The 25591-nt window shown below is 49.5% G+C and overlaps 2 protein-coding genes and 1 long non-coding RNA gene across 3 annotated transcripts; 1 reads left to right on the top strand and 2 right to left on the bottom strand.

Annotated features, from left to right (window-relative positions):
- Positions 1 to 3981: 3981 nt before the first annotated feature.
- On the top strand, positions 3982 to 5660 carry LOC124666553 (ABC transporter G family member 7-like). The gene is made up of 5 exons (XM_047203895.1): positions 3982 to 4076; positions 4375 to 4603; positions 4718 to 4930; positions 5009 to 5093; positions 5314 to 5660. Exons 2-5 carry the CDS (start codon positions 4575 to 4577, stop codon positions 5488 to 5490), a joined length of 504 nt encoding a protein of 167 aa, XP_047059851.1. The 5' UTR covers positions 3982 to 4076; positions 4375 to 4574; the 3' UTR covers positions 5491 to 5660.
- Positions 5661 to 8545: 2885 nt separating this feature from the next.
- On the bottom strand, positions 8546 to 11610 carry LOC124664221 (putative F-box/LRR-repeat protein At4g15060). The gene is made up of 3 exons (XM_047201793.1): positions 10606 to 11610; positions 10082 to 10261; positions 8546 to 9085 (listed from the first exon to the last, which is right to left on the bottom strand). The coding sequence occupies exons 1-3, from the start codon at positions 11608 to 11610 to the stop codon at positions 8804 to 8806; spliced, it is 1467 nt and encodes a 488-aa protein (XP_047057749.1). The 3' UTR covers positions 8546 to 8803.
- A 4272-nt stretch (positions 11611 to 15882) lies between these two features.
- LOC124668313 lies at positions 15883 to 18749 on the bottom strand. Its single transcript, XR_006991641.1, has 6 exons — positions 18637 to 18749; positions 17774 to 17845; positions 17562 to 17650; positions 16995 to 17071; positions 16787 to 16865; positions 15883 to 16328 (listed from the first exon to the last, which is right to left on the bottom strand). It is a non-coding gene; the product is annotated as an uncharacterized LOC124668313 (long non-coding RNA).
- Positions 18750 to 25591: the final 6842 nt, after the last annotated feature.

Below are 25591 nucleotides of genomic sequence, written 5' to 3'. Positions count from 1 at the left end.
TGGATGCCGTGAGTGGATGCAAGATCTGTTATTGAATTCCTTGCCATTATCACACTGTATCTGCTGCAGAGTTAGTGCAAACTGAGTTTTTACATACGTATGAAAATTAGATAGAACACCAAAGGTTTCAGATTTCCGTCGTAGTGGAAAGGTCCATGAAAAATGAGTAAAATCATCCAATATGACTAAGAAAGATTTATAACCAGACATGCTTTCAACCGGAGAGGTCCAGAGATCACAGTGTACAAGTTCAAAAGGACGCAAAGTACGACTAGCAGAATCTGAAAATGGTAAACGAACGTGTCGACCAAGTTGACACGCATGACATAGACTGGACCCTTTTATTTCTTTGTGACAAGGTAGCGATGACGCGAGGCGGCGGAGCGAGTCATGTCCTGGGTGACCGAGGCGGCAGTGCCAAAGGGTGCGGGCGTCGGTGGAGGCGATTAAGGCGTGAACTATTGCACCTGAGAATTACCGCCTTGGTATAAAGGTCCTTCACAGAGAAACCAGCAGGGTCAAATTCAACGGAGACACAATTATCACAAGTGAATTGTCTAACATATATTAGATTTTTGATGATACTAGGAGTAACTAGAACATTTTGAAGATGAAGTGGACGGTTAAAAAAAGATGAACGGAGAGAGGCATAGCGGGAGGAGGTGACATGGAGAGAGGAACCATCACCAACGACTATGCTAGAAAAAGTAGCATGAGAGTTAAGATTTTTGAGGATACCGGCATCCGATGACATGTGAGCAGAGGCGCATGTGTCCATGACCCACTCGGTAGGAGGGGGCTAAAGGCTCATGGCGTTGAGCTGGTTGATGAGGGCGGTGGCGCCCCATGATGGAGAGACGGCGTACGGAGCGGTTGGGGCAAGGGCGTAGCCGTACGGTGTTGGTGGTGCAGGGGTGTAGCCGTACGGGGCAGCGGTGTTGTAGTAGCCAAGAGCGGGCGCCGCTGCCTGCGGGGACGACATGAAGCCGTGCGCCGCAGGATGAGGAGATGCCGCGCCGGGACGCGGTCCGAGGATGCCAGTGCCCATGGGGTACATGTAGATGGACCCCGTCCACGGGTTGTAGGGCGTGGGAGCGGCTGGTGCACCGCCAGGTGCTGCAGGGGCGCCGTTGACCTTCCTCTTCTTGCCCTTGGGGCGGCCGCCATTGGGGTTGAATGGCGGTGGTGCAGGGGCCGGGGGGCCGTAGGCCGGAGGGGGGCCGTAGCCCAGTGGCGGAGGACGAGGAGGTGCAGGGCCACGATACCCAGGGGCACCGCCACCGCCCGTGTTGGTGTTGAGGGCAGCAGGGGCCGAGGCGCGGTTGCTGTGGTGCGGCTTGAGCTCCTGGAGGAGGAGCATGTTGCGCAGCTGGAGGAAGGAAGGGAACGGGGTCAACAGCGGGATGATCGCGGCGATGTGGTCATAGTCGGAGTCGAGACCCTTGAGGACGTTCCAGAAGATGGCATCATCGGCGATGGGAGCGCCGACATCACCGAGGGCATCGGCCACGGTTTTCTGCTCGAGGCAGTAGGCCATGATAGACTTACCCTCCTAATCGATGTTGCGGAATTTCTGGCCGAGGTAGCCAGCCCGGCCTGCTGGTTGTCGCGGAAGAGGGCGACGATGCGCTGCCAGATGGAGTAGGCCGTGGTGGGGTTCTCCATCACCATGTCAGTGATCTCGGGCGTGACGGAGCCGTAGAGCCAGCGCAGAACGGTGGCGTCCATGCGCAGCCACTCGTCGTCATCGGCGGGCGACGTGGCCGTGGTGAGGTGGTCGGCGAGGGCGTAGGTGGTGATGGCGATCTGCACCATGTTGTTCCAGCGGGTGTAGTTCGACGACTTGAGGTCGACGGTGACGGGGATGAGCGCCTTGACGCTCTGGATGTTGGTGGCCTGGGCCCAAAGTGCGGCGAAGGGAGAGGCGCCGGCGTCGGCCATGGTGGGGGAGGAGGGGCGGCGGCGCAAGGGAGGAACCATAGCGCGGCGGCGGTAATAGAGGAGGGCGGCGGAAGCTGAGGTTTGTTTGGCTGATACCATGTGGAAAGGTAGAATTGGATGGGATAGGTCACAATGGTGCCTTCCGTGTAATCTCATATATATATAGGTAAATACAAGATTTACAATAACTACCATAATGACATCAATCTCCTATAAACGGAAGGCTCAAGATATGGTGTTAAATGCTATTGATATTTGGTTAATGACTCCGATATCATCTGTTAATGACACCGATATCCTGGGGATATTTCGGTGGCCTAACAAGATTGATTATTTATAAATGTTCAAATCTTAGCTTGAGATTTTTTTAACTGCCCAAAATCTTTTTTTTTAAACGGAGGCAAAAGCTTTGCCTCATCCATTAATTAAGCAGAAAGTGCACAGTTTTTAGGAGAAAATTGGACGAAAACCATACAACAAGACACCACGGGGCCAAGCCCACACAAACCACCACTGATACAAGCAGACGACACACTCGCCAAGACCAGCTTGCCTTTAAACCAAGCCGGAGAGAAGACGCCGTGCCTTACTATGGGAGGAGCAGACACGGGACACTCCAACATAGCTGAAGACGAACCTCTCAGAGAACTGCGCCAAAACGACCTTGTCGCCCTCGCGACACAAGGTCGATGTCCTCAACACTATCAAGCTCTCGGGGCCGCCGCCCCGACATCCAACTAACCCACCACGCCCGGCGCAGAGACCACCAACACCACCTTCCGGGACCGCCATCCCGACATACCGCCGCTTGCACTCGGAGACACGACGCCGCACGACTCGGCAACCCGCAGCCCAAGCTGCACAGAGCACACCGCTCGCAGACCACGGCCGCCGCACCAACATCCGGGGCCGCTGCCCCGACATAAACGTCAAACCGCCTCCTCTGAGGCACGTCGACCGAGCCGACAACCTCGCCGCCCTGGCGACTCAAGATTGTCACCCAAGCATTGCTAGCAACTGCTCCGCCCCATGAAGCTTCTGCCCGCAACGGAACCCGAGGCCGCCGCCTCGACGCACAACCACCGCCCGGGGCCGCTGCCCCGGCGTCCACCAACCCCAAAGCAAGAGGAACCACATATGCGTGTGAGCCTCAACCGCAACATGAGATCGGGTGTCCAAGGCAACGCCTCCAAGGAGGAAGCGGCGAGGGAACGCCCGCTCCGATGGATCCGGAGCTTGGGTTTTCACCCGAAACACCCACGACCTCACGGTAGGATAGGCGGGGGCTTCACAGCAGCGCCTCCAACAAGGAATAGCAACACCACGGGTGCTGCCACTGCCTGCCCCGACCGAGGCCGAAGCAAAGTTTTCACCCGAAGCTCCCGCACCCACCGATCGTCGGCCGAACCAAAGTTCGGCAGACCCGGCAGCCATGACCACCATGCCTCCCCCAAGTGGGAGAAACCGCACCCCATGCACAACCTCTTCCTTCGACCACCAACAGCAACTCCTCAGCACCACACCAGCGCCCCCAACCTGCTAGCACGTCGCCAGCAAGCCCCTGGTGCCTCAACCCACAGGGCCAGATCTTGCCGTGAGGGCCACCAGCGGCAGCACCCCGCGCCCACGACCTGGACCACCACCGCACGCCTGCCCGCACCACGCGCGTCGCCGCCTGTCCATCCAGACGGACCGAGCACCGACGCATCTGGCCGACCGCCACCACCAGAGGACGGCCGCCAACCCACCAGATCCGGGCGCGCGGGCCCCGGATCCGCCACCCCGTCGCCGGCCGCCGACAGGACGACGCCAGCACGGTCCCGGAGCCGCCGCTCCGGCATCCTTTCGCCAGCAAGCCGCCATCGTCGCCCCAGACGAGCTTGGCGCCTGCCCGCGCCTCCACGGGATGTGAGCCACCCCCGGCACCCTTTAACTGCCCAAAATCTAAATGGTGCTGCCTGAAGATTAAGACTGTCATTGGTTGATTCTGAGAAGTATTTCAGGCTTTTCGTGATGGACCAACAAACAAGGTGAGAGCAAGAATGTCTGTTGCTTAAGCAATTATATTTGGGTCAGTGTTCTGGCGAATGGGAAAAACTCAAACCTCTATACAAGACAGGATGGGGCTTCTCCAGGTAGAATATCTTGCGTCTTCATGACCCATTGAGCTTTTTTCATTTTGGTAGTAGAAGGTGGACACACACATCCCACACATGCGTGCAAGTCCACTACACACAGTAGAAAAATATTCGATACCACTAGGCCATATTTCCATCGTGTGATGACTTGGCTTGAATCGCACGTTTCTTGTTTTGGATCTATTAGAAGATAATCAACTCCTTCTGATTTTTTATTTTCCTTATGATTGTTTCCATTCTATCTCAAGTATTTTCTAACTCTGTTCTGTCTCCTTTTGTACTTTGTCTGACTTAGGTGGCTGCCATAAACACAGCAATGGCTGCACTGACGAAAACAGTGGGGCCGTGGGGGTTTTCCCGAAAGAACGAGCTATAGTTGACAGGGAACGAGCTAAAGGTTCCTATGCACTAGGACCATATCTCTCATCTAAGTTATTAGCCGAGATTCCTATTGGAGCAGCGTTTCCATTGATATTTGGATCCATCCTCTATCCAATGGCTAAACTTCATCCTACAATTTCTAGGTCAGTATTACCCTCAAAACAAAGTTTAAAGTGTGTTGTGCGGCACCATGGTACATGCCAATAGGTGGAATCTGATACTGGCCAGCTTATGCATAATTTTTGCTATGTATACAGATTTGCCAAGTTCTGTGGCATTGTGACTGTTGAATCATTTGCCGCATCGGCCATGGGTCTTACTGTTGGAGCAATCGCTCCTACAACTGAAGCTGCGATGGCTCTTGGGCCGTCCCTTATGACGGTATTCATTGTCTTTGGAGGGTACTATGTTAACGCTGATAATACCCCCGTCATATTTCGCTGGATCCCAAAAGCATCTCTGATCAGATGGTAATGCACTTTCTTGTGATACTTCAGTTGGCTCCTAGCATAGAGTGCGATGGATATAACTTTTGCATTGATTTTCAGGGCCTTTCAAGGACTTAGCATCAATGAGTTCAAGGGTCTGCAGTTTGAGCAGCAACATTCTTACGACATTCAGACTGGTGAACAGGTATGGACATTCATGTGAAAAGCAGTTCTACTACCATCAAATAAAAAACTTGGTCAAGTGTCAGGAAATATTGCTGAATCACTGTCGAAATTTGAATAGCAATGTGTATTCAAGCGGATTGCTCATGTTGATATGTTCTCACAGTATAGGATGATCATGGTTCTGTATGTCAGGCTAATGGCTCATTGTCATGTTTTTTATGCGTTGTTTTTCTTGGCAGGCCCTAGAGAGATTTTCATTGGGAGGAATTCGCATCGCCGACACGCTAGCCGCGCAGGGCAGGATCCTGCTGTTCTGGTACTGGCTGACGTACCTTCTCCTGAAGAAAAACAGACCGAGGTACCAGCAGCTCCTGCCACCCTCCGAGGAAGATCAAAATAAGCAGCAGGCGGAGTAGCGCGTCGCTGCCTACAGCTAGCTCCTAATCTTTGTAGTATCGTATTTAGTCTGGACGCATCATCGCCCGTTGTTTGTAGTCCATTTATTTTGCTGCCTATGTGGCACCGTCTTACGCATGCCTCTTTTTGAACCACGAATGGAGAAGAGTAAAATTGGGAATAAAATTATGGGCTGTGCAGTGCCTCTTAGCCTTGTACATCGGGCGCCAGGCTGCCACGTTGCGCCGGTGATGGTGGGCATTACCAGTGTACTGATCGGATTGGGCTGGCGAGGCAGACGAGGTGGGCCGGCCCATTAGTGGTATCCACACGGGCCTAAGGAGCACCACACTGCCGCCCCGCAAAACACTACATAGCTTTTTTTCTTTTCTTTTGTCCCACATCGCTAGTTTAGCGTCGATCAGACCAGTTTAATTAGCTCCGGGCGTACCGTGGTGATGTGCCTTCACGGAGAAGACCGTCAGCCGAGAAAAAAAAACGTTCGGTGAGACTGCCTCTCAAGCAGTAAGCAGCCTGATGTATCGACGTAGACGCGGTACGCGTTGCGTCGGTGCACAGGAGCTATGTGCTTGATGCGTACGGTCGATCGCATGGTCGATTACAGATCCGCACGGTCGGTCGCACGAAAAAAAGTTGTATCCCGTGAAGTGCACACTCTGCTATCCATTAGCAGCAAGGCTTTTTTTTGTAAAACTTTCCTACACACCGCGGCTGAACCACGGACGCCCGACGCAAAATGATCGGTATATCAGTGGGGACCTATCCACAGCCCAAATTTATGCAGCGAATGCGGCTGCTTGCGCGTCCACCTGACTAGTATCTATACCCGCAAGTCAGTGACTCAACTAAGCAAATTATAGTTCATTAATATTTATTGGCCAAAAAAGAAACCATTTTTAGAGCGATGATTAGACGAGTTAACCTAATCTACGATAGTCGTACCTACTCGCCGTCGTGTCGCCTACTATGGCCAAGGTTACTGGTTGTCACGTGGTCTAATGGTCGTTGGTGTGCCCTGGCCGGTGCCGCCTGACTAGTGTCTAGGCTCGCCAGTCTGTGACTCGATTAAGCAAATTATACTTCACTAATATTTATTGGCCAAAAAGAAACCATTTTTAGAGCGATGATTAGGCGAGTTAACCTAATCTACGATGGTCGTACCTACTCGTTGTCATGTGGCCTACTATGGTCGAGGTTACTGGTTGTCACGTGGTCTAATGGACGCTGGCGTGCCCTGACGGGCCGGTGCCGTTGGAGTTCCGGCGGCGGGCGGCCATGCATGCAACGAAGGCCTCCCGACTGCTCGTGAAGGCGGCTGCCTCCCCCCGCAACGAGCCTGCCCCTAGGCTAGATTGGCGTCCCAGAGGGCTCTGGCCGTCATTGCCTCCGCCTCGGCCGCAACCTCCTCCGCCATGACGGCCTCCTGATCGGCCTGGTAGTGGGCCATATCCCTCGTCACCTTGGCTTCCGCGTCAAACAAGGTCGAGGCAGCCTCCTCCAGCTCCCGGTTCTCCTAGTCCACCAGCGGCTACTCCTGCCGCCAACACCTCTTCGCACGCTGCACGGTGGACCGCCGCCAGGGTGGACATCTCGTACGCCCGCCTCATGGAGAGCGCTTGGGAGCGCGCCTGCTCCTCTACCGCTAGGGCTGGTGACGATTGGCGTCCTGCGGGACAGTCTCGAAATGCGAGCAGCGCCCGCTGCTCATTCATCACCCTGAAGGTCTCCTTGTCGCCGAGGTATATGATGCCTGTGGGCTGGGGCCTTAGGGCGCGTAGGGCTTCATGCGACTCCCGGAGATGCGCCCTCGCCTCGGCGAGCAAGGCATTGGCCGCCTGGTTTTCAGCGGTGGTCGCCGACGGAAGCTGACGGTGGAGCATCTCGAGGGAGGCCCGCGCGCCTGTGCTTTTTCCCCCTCTGTGTTGGAGGGGTTTTCCACGTTAAATCTTGTCTCTCCGCTGCGTTCTCCTTTTTGTTCTTCGTTATTTTCTTGTCACGTTTATAACAGGGGGCATCGCAAGATGGAAACAACCGGAATGGCAACTGTGAAGGTCGAGATGCGTGTCCAAGCACGGGAACTGCCGCAGAATAGTAACTGCCAGAATGGCAACCGCGATGACCGAGACACGTGCCCAAGCACGGGAACCTCCCGCAGAATAGCAACCACCGCCCTCTTTGATTTCTATGTGGTCCTATCTCCTTCCGGATGCGGCGATATAAAATTCGTATGAACTGAGTGCACGATGCCCATCCCTGTTGCATTCTCCCACCGGCCGCCGCCATTTTCCATCGATGACCAGCCTGCGCCATGAGTGACCTTTCATGGCCATCCGACTCCGATAGCGAGGGCAAGTCACCTGGGTGGCATCGTTGGTGGGAAAGGGAAAAAACTCTAAGAAGCTCAAGCTCCCTACCGAACGACGACCCAGAGGCGCAGGACGTCATCGCCGACGACCCAAGGTGCAGGACGCCATCACCGACGACCCGGAGAAGGTGGAAGAGTAGGAAGATTCTAGGTGGCCACGGCTAGAGGATGCGAAGGCGCACGCGGTGTACACTGACGGCGAGGGGGACGAAAATTACGACTGGAGAGACTCCTCGTCGAAGGGAGACATGCTCATCGGTGGCGACCGACTCATCTGAGGGAAGCGTCACTGTGAAGATGGCGCGGCAGGGCCCTCCAAGAAGAAGTAGATGGTACGTAAATTATTGTAGTTTATTTGTTATTTCAAATTTAAATTATATGAAAAAGTGTATGGGGGGTGGGGAGATGATGTAAATGCTCATTTGATCATTTTGCGTGCAGACGCTATCCTGATAAGAGCCCTGGCTGTATTCATAGAACGGTGTGAAATGAATGAGCAGAAACAAACCGCTTCTTCTCCCCGCGATCCTTAATTGCTGGTGTATCCAATCCCACTACTCACCCCATATCAGGCATAGGCAACGGAATATATCAGCATTGCGCATAATGATAAACGATCAACTGATGTTCTCCTTGGTTTGTCATTGAAACTAAAGTTTAGACACTCACATCTGAAGAGCACAGCAAACAAACCACCAAAGAATGTTTTAACAACATAGTACATCCTGCAACGTATATAAGATTGTGGCAAAAGGTGCAATTGGTACACCCTCTTTACATCGCCAAAGAGTGTACCAGATTCTGACGTTCTTAGACATTGCAGTTGATACCTAAGACACATAAGAACCACAAAACAACCACCAGCCGACCAGTGTAAGTGGCAAGCTTCTTGGAACATGCAAATTGCCCCTTGAACAAGTGGTGCTATGTGTACCGGTACAACTAGATCAAGCGAAGTGCCGCCCTTTCATACCTATTTCTGGCCTCGAGAAGCTTTGTAGCATCTGGCAGAACTCCTTGGCCTTGCTTCCAGCAACTGAGCGGTCAAAAGTTACTGTCATGGTTTGTAGCACTGTTGCCCACTCGAGTAACCGTTTCAGAAGAGAAGCTTCATGGTTAGTTGCTCCCAGCTTATTAACTTTTACTTCTTTGAGGCAATTCAGAGTGAGTTCCTCAGTTTTCCAGTTAGACATCTGATCACAAACACAGCCTGCTGGGCACTCAGTTACCTGGACCAAGGTGCATAGCAGCGCAATAAGATTAACTGATACAACTGAATACCATAGCATAAGAATGATGCAACTGAGACTGCCTCAATATTTAAGTTATTTCTATTAAGAAATTTACAAAGAGTAACACCTGGAAATTAGTGTGAAGCCAACCTGCTGCAGAGTATATGATTGTTCTATCCAAATCAAACGTTGCACAACAAACATTATTTTATCACTTACAAAGTTACGTATTGCGTTCTTTTTTTTGGGGGAAAAAGTCAGGTATTGTGCTATCGATGAGCCATGCTGAATGGGATCTTAAATCGAGCTTAGACCATTGTTATTGATGCAACATTTTAAACATATGCTCCAAGCAAGGCATTATCTCCTAAACTCTTTACTATCTCATCAAGATCGAGCCTGCCATGCAATGTCTCGAGTGAAATTCACATCACCGCCTCGTATGTATAAAAAGAGCTGTCATAATCTCCTCCAATTCCAATAGCTCCTCTCAGGAAGCCAATATCTCTTCACCCCTCCCACACAGCCACCCTCACCTCCCTCCCTGGTGGCTGCCGCCTGAGACCTCGCCGCATCTCCTCCCCTGCAATCCCACTACTCCTAACCTAACAATCACAGATCAAACTGCTCTAAGAGAAAGATGGGTCACCTGAGAACCATCTTGAAGAACTGGTGCAAATAATAAGGCATGCCGTTTCTTTGTTGGAAAAAAATCCTGAATCATGTTGGCTAGTTTTTCTCACTTCCTCCAGACTAACAATCTTTAAAACAGGAAACCTAGGACAAAGTTAACAATACCTAGAGTAGCATGCATTGTCATTGGGAGATTCATAAGTCATTTATTTGCCTCATATATAATTTGGAGCAAAGCATCAAGCCAGTATAAAACTACCACCTAGAGCACAGAAACTAGCAGCTGAAGCCTATGAGTGCCAAAAAAATATAAATGCATACTAAAGTATGAAATAAACAAATTAAGGATAGCATTATCACCAGATAGCTAGCATTGCAATCAAGTGTAAGAGTCAGCCTTCTGACACCAGTACACATAGTGAGGAGATGGAAGAAACTGGTTCCAAAGGAATGTCCTTTTGTTTCTATATGCAGGTTCATTTCCACAATCTTTGGTAGCCTTGTAATGTCTTTCATCAAGTACTCATGGTCAGTAATTTCCTGCACCAAAATCATAGGGAGTTAGAAAAAAAAAGTATAGATGGAAATGGCACAAGCATCTTGTTTACAAAGTCGATAACAAACAAGTCTGAGCTCATGTGCTCCCATGGATAACAGTATACTCACGGTGCTAATGTGTAAGATAAATGCTAACTGCTCAATGGAAGAAAGAAGTAACGGCATTCAGAGGATATCATGGTACTAGGAAGGATAAACAGTTCGATGTGGTAAGCCATGTTTGGCAAAGAAAAACAAGTGAGAATTTTATATGCCTATGGCACATACTTGAAACTGAACTGCAAGTCTCCAAAATAATGGCACAACTCACATAAGAATCAACTCACCAACGGATAGACAAGCTTGAAACTCAGATTCTGGATGAGCTTAAAGTGCGACAAAAGCTTCATAGTGTAGCTATTGACTACTTTATGTGAATCGTTATGTCCATATACGAAAAAAGGGTAGGTGCTCAGCCGCTGTAGATTCTCCATCTCGCCAAGTTGGGTGGACCTTCGATCATAGGCATCCAGCCAAATGAGGGACAACAGCTGAGGAGAGGAGATGGTTGCAACCGGTTGATTCATGGTCGTGGTGGAATGGAAGCTGCAGATGACACTTAAGGATAGGAGTGCCGGCGCGATAACAGTGAGCTGCTCCAGCCCGTGCACATTCCTCAGCGTCAATCGCTTAAGACTCTCGGACTGAACGGTGAAGTTGCCCAAACCGCGGGCACCATGGACGACGAGCTTTTGCAAAGACGGGCACCGCGGTGAGGAGACAGCTTCGCCGAGCATGCACGGACCATGTAGCTGGACGGAAATCAGGTTGAGATCGGTGAGCCGTGCGAATACGCCCAATGGATGCAGGGCCATGCCAAGATATCCCAGTTCGAGGTGGATCGAGGTGGCGTTCTGGAAGCAGGGCAGCAGAAAGGCGACTATTTCCCGAGCCTGGCCATCTGATTCGTCCGGTTCAGAGATGTTGACGAGTTTTAGATGGCCGGGGAGGCGGCGCGCGGCGATTGGAAGCCAGCCCGCCACGGACTCGGGAGTGGCGTCGAGTAAAGTGATGTCGAGGTCGCGGAGGGCCGCTGCTTCGTGGGATTCGAGGGCGGCGCGGATGGCGAGGGGATCAGTACCGGGGTAAAACCAGAGCTCCGGCAGGAGGGTCCAGAGGCGGCGCCAGCGAGTGGAGAGGATGCTGGTCCGAGCGGCGACGGCGGTGTCGACGAGCTTGAGCAGGATCTGGATAAGGATATCGTCGGGAAGCGCGCTGAGGCGGTCCTCGCTGCCGCCGCCATCGGAGAGCATGGATTTCTTGGCGGGGATCTCCCCGTCCCGGCGCGCCATGGAGGGTCGCCGTTGCCGAAGGATGAGGGACGGCGATGGTTGGAGTCGCCGCCGGCTCAGATGTGCGACTGTGGAAAGGCTGGGCTGTCTCCACTCTCCACTGCTAGTGCGAACTGCGTAAAAAGGAATCAACGGGCTTTGTTTGTGGGCTGCTGAAACGTTGGGCTTTGGTTGTACGATACTATGTGGGCTTGGGGTCCTGAGGCGGTTCTATGTGGGCTTGGGGGGCCTCCAACGCGTCAGGAGCCGTCCGGGAGAAAGGCTCAGCGCCACGTGTCCACGCGAAAAGCCTTCTTTGCTTTCGGGTCGCGCTGCTGCACGTCTGCCTGGTGCCTGCACCAAAGGAAGCGAGGGAAAAAAAATATACTACTCGATACCTGCCGATCCGCTAGCGTTGCATACACAAATACTCCGTACAATCCAGTTGTATTATTAACGTTGGTTTTTCCCTCCTCCTTGTTCTTTTTCTTTCTGCTCTTCTCAACGGGTCTACGTACCTTCCCTTGTTTTTTTCTGAGCTGAGAGCATCTCCAGTCGCGTCCCCCAAACCGTCCCCCAAAGCGATTTGGGGCGCGCCGGACAAAAAAAGCGTTCCAGCCGCGTCCCCCAAAGCCCTTTTTTGTCCGGCGCGCCCCGATACGGTGTCCGGCGCCCCGAGCCCGTCCCCGTCCCACAGGGGACGCACCGGGGACGCCGGGACACAACGAAAGCGAGGCCAACCGACGCGGGCCCGACCCGTCGCCGGCACGGAGAAAAGTTCGTCTCACACTCCCGCCAAATCCCGCCGCTCCCGCCAAATCGCGCCTATACCGCCGCGCACGGGCCTCCCAAAACATATCCTGCCGCCGATTCATTTCTCCTATCCCGCCGATTTCTTTCTCCCTCCCGCCGTGCACCGCCGCCGCCGCTACCCTCTCCCCATTCCATGGCGCCGCCGACGGCCCCCAAAAAGATGGCGAAGAAAGCGGCCAAGAAGCCGCCGGCAATGCGACGATAGGGGCGAAAGCGCGCGTCGCGAACCCGCGGAAGGCGCCGGCCGCGAAGAAGAAGCCCGAAGGCATGACCGAAGATGAATGGCGGCAAGATTGCTCGCGCCGGAAGCTATCGACGGCGGAGCGGAAAGGACGGAGGGCGGCGCGAGCCGGAGAAGAAGGCTCGGCGGCGCGCCGCCACGCGCCGCATAATCGCCGGGTGTATCGCCGCCACCAACGCGAGCCCATATAGTACGAACGTGCCGGTGTACGTTCCGGGAGTCTTCTCCGTCGCAAGCCGCCTTCTACAACGACGGCCCTCCGCCACTCCCGGGTGCGTGACGCCTAACTTGTCGCCGCACTACCGAGGATGCGCTGCCGCACGGGCGGCTTCAACCCCAACAACCTCTACTCCCGCGTACGAGCAACGCGAGCCGGACCCGGTCCGGACGGCGGCCCTTTCACCGGCCGCAGGGGTCCGCTCGAATACGACGGCGCCGGTGGCGAGGAGGACGACGGGGTTGAGGAGGAGGACGACGAGGAAGAGGACGGGGTGGAGGACGACGAGGAGGACGACGTTGAGGACGAAGAGGGCGGCGACGAAGAGGGCGGCGAGGAAGAGGACGACGAGGGTGCCGGTGACGATGATCTCGTGGAGGTAGACGCGGACGGCGTGAGGACGAAGAAGAAGAAGAAGAAGAAGGCGTCGGGCACACGAGGCCCGAAGTGGACGGTTCTGGAAGATCTTTGTCTCTGCGAGTCGTGGGCGACGGTGAGCCATGACTCCATCATCGGCGCCAACCAAAAAGGCGGGAAGTATTGGGCGAGGATCAAGGCCGAGTTCGATGAGCGCAAGCCGATCAACGGCGACTACCGGAAAGTGCCAATGAAGAGGAGCCGAGAAGGCAATGTCGACGTGATGGGCCATCATCCGAGCGTCGGTGAACTCCTTCCATGGGTACCATCACGACTTAGAGACCGGAGGCGACGACGGCGCCGACGTCGGCCAACCGGGTACGACTGTTTCTTCCATAATCCGTAGCGCCCACATTGTGTTCGATGAAATGACTCGCTTTCTTTGGTTAGTTTGATCGGGCTATGGAATTGTACGCCAAGTACTCGGATGGTCACAGCCGTTCGCGCCGACGCATTGCTATGGCAAGCTCAAAGTGAATGAGAAATGGAAGTTGACGCGCCTGTCGTTGTCCAAGGGGAAGGATGCCATTGATCTGGACGCGTCGCTTGCAACGTCGGCAGGGCGTCCTACTGGCAACAAGGCTGCCAAGGCCGCCTTGGCCGACGCTGCGTCGTCCGAGAAGACGCAGGCGTCGATCACGAAATGCCTCGCCGACGTCTCCTCGACCTTTATCTCCCGCGACAAGAAGGCCGACCAAAGGTGGGCCGAGCTGCTCAAGAGGCAAGAGGAGAAGGCCGGAGCTCAAGAAACGCAGGGACGACATGTCCCCGCCGAGAACGTCGACGAGAGGGAATGTCTCCCGGACGCGAGCGGCGCACAACTTCTTCAAAGGCCGGATCCTCGACGACATCGAAGCCAAAATGGCGGCGGCGGACGCGGCGGCCCCGGGCAACGGCATCGGCATCGGCGGCAGCGGCAGCAGCAGAGCAAGAGCAGGCCGACGCGTCTTCTCTCGCTACACCTGCGTCGGCCTCCGCGTCGGCGACGGAGCGTACGCACCATGCACGAGAACAGGCGGATCGCGACGAGGTCGTCGTGCTCGACGAGCCTGCGTCGACTCGAGGACACGACGCCGTCGACCAACCCCTTCTTCTAATTTGCATGCACCACCGGTCCGTAATATGATCGCGCGCCCAGTACTTTGATCGATCGCCGCTACTCCGATCGCGACGAACCGGCGGGAACGATCTCTTTTGAATGCATCTATTTGAATTTCTGATTGGGGCGGCGTTTGGGGGACGCGGCCGGGAGCGACGTCCCCCAAACGCGGCACGAACAAAACACGTCCCCCAAACGCTCAATCCGGCGCGCTTTGGGGACGGTTTGAGAACGCGACCGGAGATGCTCCGAAGCACCCGTTCGTTCCTTCCTTGGTTCATACCAAAGCTTTCATTTAACCGGCAAGACTAAAAAAAGCTTTTGGTCTTGTAACGTGGCCTTCTTGGCTTGGTTTGTACTACCTTCATACCGAATTCAACGGTATAATTTTTGTGATATATATCTTATATTTTATTGATCAAATTAGTAGTCAAACTTGTTTCTCGAAGTGCGCGGGGGTTGTGGCGGGTGAGGGTCTCCTCCCATGTACAGAAGTAGCTAGATTTAGGTGTTTTTGGTCTGGTTTCGGCTTGATGCCGGTCTGGAGCCCCTCCGCCGCCGTGTTCAAGCTGCGGGTGGTGGTCTGCGATGGTGCTATTCATGGTCGTGGCGGCGAGGTGCTGCGTGCGGCCGGCGAGAGCAACGTAGGCGTCTTCGTTAATAAGCTTGAGTAGGTCCTTTGGTGGATTCGGTGGTCGCAGCCAAGAATCGAGCTCTACTCTTTTCACTCGTCATGGTGACGAGAAAGGTATGGATCTCCATCCTCGCGGCTGCTGCTGGATGAATCTACAGCAGGGGAGTGGTGAAGCTTCTCTTGGGAGTGCATTCACGGCAGCGTTGCGTTCGTTGCCGTCTCTAATGGTCGAACGGTGACCACTCCCACCTCTGTTGGCGGCTTCGGTTTCTTCCGGCCGACGACTGAAGGCGACGAACAACCTCCAGGCTACCATGCCAAGGAGGCCCCTCTGCTCCACCACAGCGAGCTCCCGCTGCCCCGCCCCAAGTGGTAATAACGTCCCCGGCGACGAGGCAGTTGACTGTGGTGAGAAGATTCGATTTAGTGGAGAAGGAGCTGGAACCGATGACGTTTTTCTGGTTAGATCTAGGGTCTTCTGTGGAAAAAGTGTGGACCTGTTTGCTATTTCTTATTTTCTTAGGGTCCTTGATGTAACTTGTAAATCCACCGACAATATGATATGAATGCTTCTCGGTCCTTCGGGACCAGCCCCTGTTCAAAAAAAAAAAGGCTGATTTTATCCACCTGACTTATTACGCTACGCATATAGCTTATCTACATTTCTTTCTTCTCACGTACCCAAGCTTCCAAAGCGGGCCAAGGAAAACCATGGAGATTCTAAGGACTTTTTTTCTCTTTAGAAACTTCCATCTCAATCCAATGAAACGTGTCCCAGGATTTTTCTAAATTTGGGTGTATCAAACACTATACATATATACATCCGAATTTTGACAAACTTCCAACATGTTTCCGAGGGAGTAGAATACATTATTAAGTTTGTTAATCAATAATTTTAAAGTTGCAAATTTTGCCATGACCTTTGCCCTTTTTCTGGCTTCACTATCAGACATCACAGACAGCAAATCTAACACGGCCACTTGACTCGCATCACATTCGCATACATCGTCAGCCATCCTCGCTAGCTAAGTTATCAACTTGAAAAACAACAACAAAGCCGTGCAGCATGCACCTACATGTCGCCAGCAAATCAAGTCACAACCACTTCCCAAGTCGCAGCAGAGTCAACCGTCGGGCCACTGCCAGCTTATAAGCACACAAGGACCTCAGTAATGCAGACAAGCCAGCTCAATGTCCAGGCCGGAACGACAACCAGCCCAGGACGAGCCTTCTGCTGGCGGGTTAAGGGTTGTTTCGGCGACCAATGCCAAGCTGAGACAAGTGCATGCCGTTCATCATCCAGCAGCTGCGCACCAAGCTGCACACAATCAGAGGAATGGATGAGTGAATGAATGAATGCACACATCATTCCTAATTTGCAACAGAAATACTCAAGGCAAATATCTCCTTGGCCCAACACCCACCATCTCCTTGCTAACAAATATAAACACAATACAAAGCGTGAAATCATACACAAGACAGAAGGTGCATATATATGTTTTACCCTCCCCGACAGTGCATTTTCAAGTTTAAACCCAACCGTTCCAGCTCTCATCAACATACCATATACACACACAACACTCAAGATTTACTGGACAGTAATAACATCACATATTAAGATGAACAATTACATACGGAAGCACAACCACCAACGACAACCAGATTAGCATCTAATTAATCAGGGCACACGATCTGGAATACTTGAGCAATGACAAATGAAAATTACGGATCAGGACACCTATTCTCATCATGCAACTGCTGCATTTGGTAAAATACCTTGAGATATACAGACAGGAAATAAAGTCATCTGCTACTCCAGCTTGGCATTCTTCTCAACCGCATCCTCACACTTGTCCTGCAACACAAATTCCAACATCAACTCCATGTAAGTTGCTTATATAACTAGCACGTCCTGAAATGCAGCGACCTGGTATTGTACAATCACAACAGGAGGTGATTAAGTTTGGTTCAAATTCAGATGTACCTTCAGGAGGCGATTAAAGCTTCCTCCGTATATATAGCTTGTCATTTGCCCATGCCTGCAACGCTCGCATACTTCTCCTGATAACAAAGCCACCCAAACAATCCATTAAGTCACATCAGAGATATACATCAACGGAGTGAATGCACAGTGAGCATATAAGCAACTGGAGTCCTAATTTGAAAGGAAATACTCGGATTATTTTTTATAATCATGCGGCAATTTCTCTGTGCAACACCATCTGCATATAAACAATTTAAACACAAAATGATAGGACAGCATGCAACCCTCCCGACAACATATAACGTTGCATTGTCATGTTCACTTAAAACCAAGACTTTCAAGATCATCAAAGGGTGAAATCATGCATACACACATGATTTACTGGACAGTAAATATGATCACATATTAACTTTCCAAAATATTAAGCACGATTACATATAGAAACACAACCACCAACAACCAACTAGCATGTAATGAGGGCATGCAATCTGGAGTTATTCTGCAATGCCAGAAATGAAATACCGAGCACGGCTATTCATCATGCAAATGGCGCATTTGGTCAAATACCTTGAGAGACATAGAGGAAACAGTTGTATAGTGCAGTCGTCTGCTATACTCCGTGTGTTGTTATTCTCAACCACAGCCTCACACTTGTCCTGCAAGACAATTCCGAATCAACCGTAGACCACGCATATAGCTGATCCTGAACTGCAGCAACCTAGTGTTGTACAATGACAACATGAGGTGATTAAGTTTGTTTCAAATTCAGATGCATGTACCTTAAACCCTTAATGAACCAAACCTCGTCCTTCAAGCTTGCCTTTTGCCGATGCCACGCTGGCACACTTCTCCTGGAAAAAGGCCAGAAACAATTCAAACAGGATGACACAATTTCATATCAGCGCAATTACAAATCAAAGTGTAAACAGGGAAAACAATTCTATCCATAGGCTTGGCCTTATAAACTGTAACTAGCTAACACACACTTCAATGCAATTCATATCAGCACAAGCAAATTGAATTCGTGCAATCACCGACCGAACAAACAAGTATCAGGAATAAAACTATGACGATACATTACATGGAGGTCACTAGAACCAAATCATCACACAAGTCGCCGTACAAATTCTAGAACATCAAACAAGAAATCGCACTTTGCACTAACTCAAGGGAAGAACAAGATGGGTTTCAACTTCTGGAGATGAATGACTTCAAATATAATAAACACATGAAGAATAAACAAGATACACAGTTCCACCCATATTGTTCATTATTCATGTATGTAGTAAACATCAAAAGGGGATCATGCTTGGGAACAAGCAAAACAGTATTCCATGTACAAAATATAGTTTCACGGCAAACTCCAAAAATTTGTTCAAAGCCAGGCAACAAGCAGGTAAAATCAAAACCATGTTGAAATTTCCATGAATCTCACGCTAGGTTTAATTTCCAAACAAGAAACAAGCATGGATCTTTCCGTGTGTGTCTAATTAAGCAGCAGCTACTAAATAGAGATTTGCATCTTCTAAATTAAAGAGCACAGTATTGGGGGCCTGCTGCTAACTGACAAAGCTACGTACACCAAACAGTCTGCATCGGGCAGCAATTGATTTGAGCACCTCAAAGGGGGAAAAAAATCGACCTTTGGTTGGTCGCTTGTGGTGGAGTTCAGGGGCGAGCAGCTCAACCTGCTGCAATTTGTGGACACGCCCGACCCGGCCTTCACATCCTGCGCGTGGAGGTGCCTGTGCAATGGCATCCCTGCCGTCGGCACCTCCGCGAATACGCCGGCGCGAGGGGTGGTGCCGGAGCTCGCACGGACCTGCGGGCAGTCGCGACCTCATTGTCGACCCAGCGAGCTTGACCTCGCCCTCACGGCGCTGGGGCTGTGGGAGCGGCGAAGCGCGGGCAGCGAGGTCGTGCGTTGGCGAAGTTGGGTGCGGCATCGGAGGGAAGAAACCGCAACCGTGCTGCATCGGCCACCCACCGACGAGGTCCGGCGAGCTCGACGGAGCCGCGCGCACCAACGCACGCGAGCGCCGGCGAGCAAGCAGGACACGGAGGCATGGTTGTGGCCGGACCGCCGCCACCTCTCTCGTCGCAGGAGAAGACGTACAGAGAGGAGAAATGGGGTTAGGGTTCAGCAATGGGCTGGGCAGGAGGAACCGCAGCACTTGACCTCCATCCGACGGCTTTTGGCGCACCAGCCACATAATGGGCCGTCACCACATTTTCTTTGTTCTTCTTCATTTTTATAAATAACTTTTTGCTCCATCAATCTATATATATACTACTAGAAATAATATACCTCCTCGTAAAAGCCAAGACATAACTTGATGGCAACGTATTTAACTCGAATGTGAGGTCTTAGTATTTCACATTTTCCTTTTGGCCTCTTCATGCACCTTCAATTTCATGGATGCATATGCCATCCACGCAGAGTTAGTCATGTTGATCGATCTTCGTGCACTAGCCCGTAGTATACGACGACTACATATATACATATGGTGGGTTTTTGCGACACATGATATGCCATGTTGATACATATGTGTGATATGTCGATGCCATTATCGAATATCGTAACTACAAGTTTGAAATTTCTAGTCCACCATCAACCTTGTGGGAACTTACGCACAATGGCCCCAACACATCTCCAAGGAGGCTACTAGTCATATTCCTCCTCCCCCCCACACCCCAAAAGACAAACTCCCACGATGTGATCCGTCTTGTGGCCCACCCACCGCCACTGACTTGCCTTCGCCGTTGTCGGACCACCGTGTCGACGACACTCCAGCCAGCACTCCCCAACGTGGCATTTTATGTCAAGCGCGGTCGATCTCACTATCACGCCACCTTGTTGTCACACCATTCCAACATCATTGGCAATATGGCGCCACTAAATTTTCCTAAGCCGTAGGGTACTATATCTTGACTAAAGACGATGTTGCCCCCTACCCTAAGATTCACCTGCATCATCGCTACTATGGCACTCTGTGTCGGCAAGTGTGTCGTATAGCCCCATCCTCCCTCGAACACTAACAGAGAGACAGTAAAATGGTTATTTTTCATAAAACCTCCCTACTTCATGCGGGAAGAGACATGAAATGTTGGGTGATATATCATTTCATGAATAAAGTAACAACACACAACAACACATGAAATCGTATGCCCCCGTTTCTCCTATCAATAACGCTCAACTATCATTCTTTCTATTCTATGTCCTCACTTTAGGTCATATGCTTCTTATTAAAGGGGTTATGCCACTCCGAGTCCATCTGAAGGAATGGACAGAGGCGAGGAGACACATGCATGAAATGAAATTGTTGTAGATATATCCATGCATGAAGGAAGTGCCTCGATAACGTGCGACAATCAGATGGCACAGGATATGAAAAGTATTATGATATCATTAATCGTGCGCCATAAGTAATGCACATAAAATGGTATGTCATTTAAAAGATGATAATCCGGGGTAGGGTGATGAACACGTGAAATGGTATGTAAATAGAAATATCCTAACATAAAATAAGGCACATGACTGATCCTTGGCTTCTTTCTGCTCCCGCCCCTCTTGCTCTCTCTGCTTGCTTCTAGATCTTGGGACGCTCGGTCCCTCCCCTCTCCTCTCCGGCGATCGCGGGCGATGAGACGGGTGAGGGTCCCTCCCATGTACAATAGTAGTTTAGGTTTAGTACTAGTTCTAGTGTTTGTTTGGCTTAGCGTTATGCCAGAGTTTAGGAGTAGGGTGCCAGAGCTCTTGGGTCCGGTCCGGTGCTTCCCGGCGGTGCAACCTCTTCCCGTGGAGCTCCGATGGACCGAGATGGATGCTACCGTAGGCATCTCCTCGAATAAGGCCCCTGGTGTGGGAGATCGAGATCTGGGTGCCAGAGTCCCGACTGGCCGCCATGGTGGCGGACAAAGGATGCTGGTTAAGGGATCTAGATCTCCGGGGAAATATCGAGCTGCTACTTTTTGGGGTTCCTACACAACTGCAGAGTCTGGCTGCTGTGATCTTCGGCCGAGTCGGCGGCCACCCTAAACGCCAGTGCAGCCTATGCGCTCATGCGTGTTCAACCTCCTTCGGTGGAGGCTCTACTACCTCGATGCGGCGGTTCCAACCATTATCATGCCAAGTGCTGTTGTCCCCGGTCCTGAGTTTGGTCGCCGCGATCCGAGTCAATCCAGTGCTGGTGGTGACAAGGAAGAAGAAGGACCCGAATGTCATTTTTGCTAATTTATGTAGGGTTCCTTTTGTAAGATTCCAACACCAAATTGTATTGTCTTTTTAATTCAAGGTCCTTTATGTAAATGTAAGGCCACCACATATGAATAGAGCAGTCTCTGGGTCCCTCGGGACATTTCCCCGTTAAAAAAAGGTACATGGAAAGGCTTTATCAAAGTGGGGCGAATCATGATCACTCTTGCCAATTCAAACTCCTAGGTTAGTTCGGGGCTAGGCGGCATTTTCCGTGCATCGCAAAAGGGCACGCAAGTTCATATAAGAATGTAATAAATGGAGTATAGAGCATCTGAGTATATCGTGTGACAAGCTGCTGTTGCCAGTGAGGACGAAGTTAATCAATGTTCAAAAGAGGAGTATGTGGGTATAGAATGGACCATTTAATTTCAAGAAAGTATGGAGTATACAATATTTCTAAAATCAAGTATGGTGTTATTGGTTTTGTCAGCTAAGAGGCGGGAGATGGAAATTTTGTCCGCGAAGTTGCCTCAGCCAATCAGATCACCATTAGCCGTCTCACATGGATTGACACATAACCACCGATCCGAACCTTCCAAATGCCACTGATCCGACGGTCGGAATGAACCGCAGCTCCCGAAAACATAACACACTAGTTGAATGTTCGTGCGTTGCTACGGACCCATAAGTTTATTTCCCTATCACCCATGTAAACATTCAATGATGACATCATCTAGATTAAGAAAGAACATGTTGTTTGGGTTAATCAAATAATCATATGTTGGCTTTATTTCCTTTCTAATATCACCCTCTCCCTCTGCACTATCACAATATGGTACTTCCATGTCTAAAATAGCATTTTAAACAGCTACTTGATTCTACCAAATACCAATGCCATATAATTATCTATGTGACATTTACATCCAAGGTTCTAACCGTGCATTAAAAATCCAAATATAGCACAATTTCTCTTATTTTTTTCATCAGTGACCATCAATATGTAATTTATTGATACATGTAATAACAAACCATTTAGAATTGGAAGTTCTATTAACCCAAAAAAATAGTCAGCCGTGGTTTACCAAACATGCTATAGAGACACGTCAGAGACATCTCTAGCGGCAATCCAGTAAAACCATTCTTTTACAAACTAATTTAATTAACTATTTCTTGGCTATATCTCATTGTTCCTTCACTCGCCAGTGCTCTCTCATACACATTCTTCATACCATTTTGGATTTTTGGCTCTCCAAGTGCGGCTCTTCTTCCTTGGACTGTTGGCATTAGCTCAAACCGATACAACATAAACAATAAATAAAATTAGTATTCCTTATGTGTCCCCGCCTTCAAGTAAGTCAGATATGTAGTATTTTTTTAAAAAAAATAACTGTATAGTTCAATTTTTAAAAGTCAGTTGCATCTCTTATGATAAAATTACTCAATGGCCTAGTGTGCTATTGAGAAATCTGTTACAATTTCTAAAATTGCATGAAAAAAGCAGAAATGCCACATAAAAAATTGCAATAGGTTATATTAATCTGGATAGTTAAGGTCAAGATCTCATGGAAGTATTTTTACAGAAAGGACAGGGGTACAATAACAATAAGAATTAAAAATAGGTTGCAGATTGTTGTTAAACCTAAAAAGGTGAGAACTGGTGTTCAAGGCATAAGAGATAGGAGAAAGATGACGACTTATTGCATGATCCAACTGTAATAGTTCCTTTGTCACTAATATAAGGCGTATTTAGCTTTACAAAACATCTTATATTCGTGAACGGAGAGGGTACTATATTTCTAGATTTTATCGTGGTTAGGGAGAGCTCAAATAGTATATATGTATGCTAAAATAGAATATCCATGTATCTCTAACCTTTTGCGGCAACTCGCAACGTTTTGCAAACAAATTTTGGGTAAACCTTTTGGGAGGATGATGTCTTGTAGGAAAAATGATTTAACTTTCTTGCATACCGCAGAAAAATTCAATTATAAATGAAATTAAATATACAATAGGCAACATAGCTTCAACAAGAACCGAGTACACCTATTGAGGCTAATCAGTGTGCCTTAATTATCTATCTTAGTATAAATTTTCAATTCAAAAGGGATTCATATGTTTGTCACTCGTCTCATCAAACGAACCAGGATCAACATGATAATATCATTTAAGACAAGGTTAATCAAGAAGAGTAAATCACTGTCATGTCAATAACTATTGTTAACCTAGTGATTGTACTATTAACAGTCTTCATTAGCCATACATTTATAGTAGATTTCTCTTGCTTCCAATAACATGCATAAGTTACAAGCTGCAAGTAGAAAAATGGAAATAAAGCAGATAGAAGATGTCAAGATAAGCTTACTCAAATGGAAAAAACAGAAACAAAAAAAAAACATATGTATTTCTAGATATAAACACATGTGCCTCGAGTAGTTATGTGGCTTTGCCTCATTGGTCCAACATTATTGATGAATTTATGCTGGCAAACGAATTCATTTTCTTGGTCTACCACCAGCCATATAAGTAATCCAAATTGACTCTTTGCTGGAGTGGAAACAATTGTACAAGGTTATCCTTTAACCATACAAGGTTGTTAAAAAGTGTGATATGTTGAACCTGCAATGATTCACGGCCCTATTTTCATTACAAATGCTCTACATGATATGCATTTGAACCTTACATGCAGATATTGCATCTTCGTCAAGACAAAGAAAAAAACAGGTAAACTGACTTATGGAGATATTCTGCTTATACGCTTTAATTAAGTGATGTAACCAATTTAGAAGCCCATGGATCATGTATTTTCAGTTTGATCCACCAAGCCTTGTCTGCACCAACGTGAGCATATGAAGCTCCCTCTTTATCTGTTGGTGCTAAACATAGCATACTTACAAGTAAATGCACCATAAAAATTAAATGAACATGAAAGTAAACAAGAGTCGTTTATACTTCTTTGAAAGGTGTAGGTTGCCCCAGTTTGTCTCATGTCGGCACTATGCTACCGCCCTACATGCCAACGTTGATGCAGCACTGAGCCCGCATGGCCGGCCACCGCCACTGCTCTCATCGGAGGTCATGCCCCCGTGTAGGTCTCTCATCCGCCTCGTCTTTCCCATCTTCATGTCGCGAGTCAAGACCACAACTTACATGCCGAGGAGGGGATAGAGGGGCAGCGGGCTGAACGAGAGGGTTGCTGGCACGGTGGGTGTGGATGAGGCCTGAGTGGAAGTGGTGGGTAGCAATGGTAGACCCAACAATCAACAAAGAAAGTAAAATTTGAATTTGAATTTAGCTATAGTCATGTTAACTTGCGGATATATGTAGATCATCTAAGCCATGAGACGCATTCAGAAGTCTGAAACTTCCATCTGTAAACAGGTGAAAATAAGTGAGATGATCAACAGTAAGAACCATTTTATGTGTTACTTGAGTGATAACACAGTGGATTGAGATTACTACTCTGTATCAAATAATGAAATTATTCACAAAAATAATAACAATGAAATATTCAGGAAATTAACACTTTTGACCCTTCAGCAATCAGCATCCTGCGCAGTTGAACAAACACCATTAGTCTTAGATACTAATTTTTCAGTATACCTGTAGCAATTAGTATACAACTTCCATTGCATCGACTGCAATTTTGTTTTCGACAGTCAACACCACAAGATATAGTAGCAAGGGTATCCCATAACTACAGGGGCCATGACTGACATGTAATCAGAGGGTGGTTACCTGGACGTTCATGCCGATCTCATTGTTCATCAATTCGTAGGCGAGGGTGTAGATCTCTTTTCACGCCTCCTTCAGCAGCATGAACCGGTGGCTAGGCACCAGCACCATCCAGATTTGGAGCCTCCCGCTGCACATCTCGCTCGAAATCAATAGCTCTAACCGCGGCCGCTCGACAACGCCCTACACGTGCATTCGCACCGCACCGTCGGCGGCATGAAGCCGATGCAGCGGTGTTGAGGGCAGTAAGGAGTTGAGAAGGGAGATGTATATTTTTTGAGGGGGCGAAGGGGGAGGTATTGTGATGGAAGCTGCCATGGCACACGACGATGGCATGGGCAATAAAATTGGATCCGGCTGAAAAATAGATGGAATGAAATTAAGTTATGATCAGACCCACGAGCTAAGGCATACACCGTGATTTTTTTAGAGAGAATTAATTACACGAACCGGCCAAGGTTTGGCAGGGAAGAAATTAAGATCCGATTATCATAGCGTGATTGATGATACTGTACATGGTGAGATTGTTTCCGGGAGTGCCATATGCGGCAGGGAATTAATTTGTATTAATTACGATTAGATGGCAAACAAGGAAATGTGGATGGACGAATTACCTTGGAATCAATAAAACGTTGGTTGTGATAGCGGAGACAGTTAGATTACATTG

Source organism: Lolium rigidum, chromosome 6 (genome assembly GCF_022539505.1).
Source record: "Lolium rigidum isolate FL_2022 chromosome 6, APGP_CSIRO_Lrig_0.1, whole genome shotgun sequence".
Taxonomy (NCBI): domain Eukaryota; kingdom Viridiplantae; phylum Streptophyta; class Magnoliopsida; order Poales; family Poaceae; genus Lolium; species Lolium rigidum.
This window is presented reverse-complemented; position numbering and strand designations above follow the sequence as displayed.

Coding starts and splice junctions, on each gene's coding strand:
- LOC124666553 (XM_047203895.1), top strand. CDS start 4,575: ATGGCTAAACTTCATCCTACAATTTCTAG. Junction 4,931..5,008: donor AAAGCATCTCTGATCAGATG/GTAATGCACTTT, acceptor ATTGATTTTCAG/GGCCTTTCAAGGACTTAGCA. Junction 5,094..5,313: donor ACATTCAGACTGGTGAACAG/GTATGGACATTC, acceptor TTTTCTTGGCAG/GCCCTAGAGAGATTTTCATT.
- LOC124664221 (XM_047201793.1), bottom strand. CDS start 11,610: ATGGCGCGCCGGGACGGGGAGATCCCCGCCAAGAAATCCATGCTCTCC. Junction 10,262..10,605: donor TCAAGCTTGTCTATCCGTTG/GTGAGTTGATTC, acceptor ATTTTGGTGCAG/GAAATTACTGACCATGAGTA. Junction 9,086..10,081: donor ATTGCAATGCTAGCTATCTG/GTGATAATGCTA, acceptor ACCTTGGTCCAG/GTAACTGAGTGCCCAGCAGG.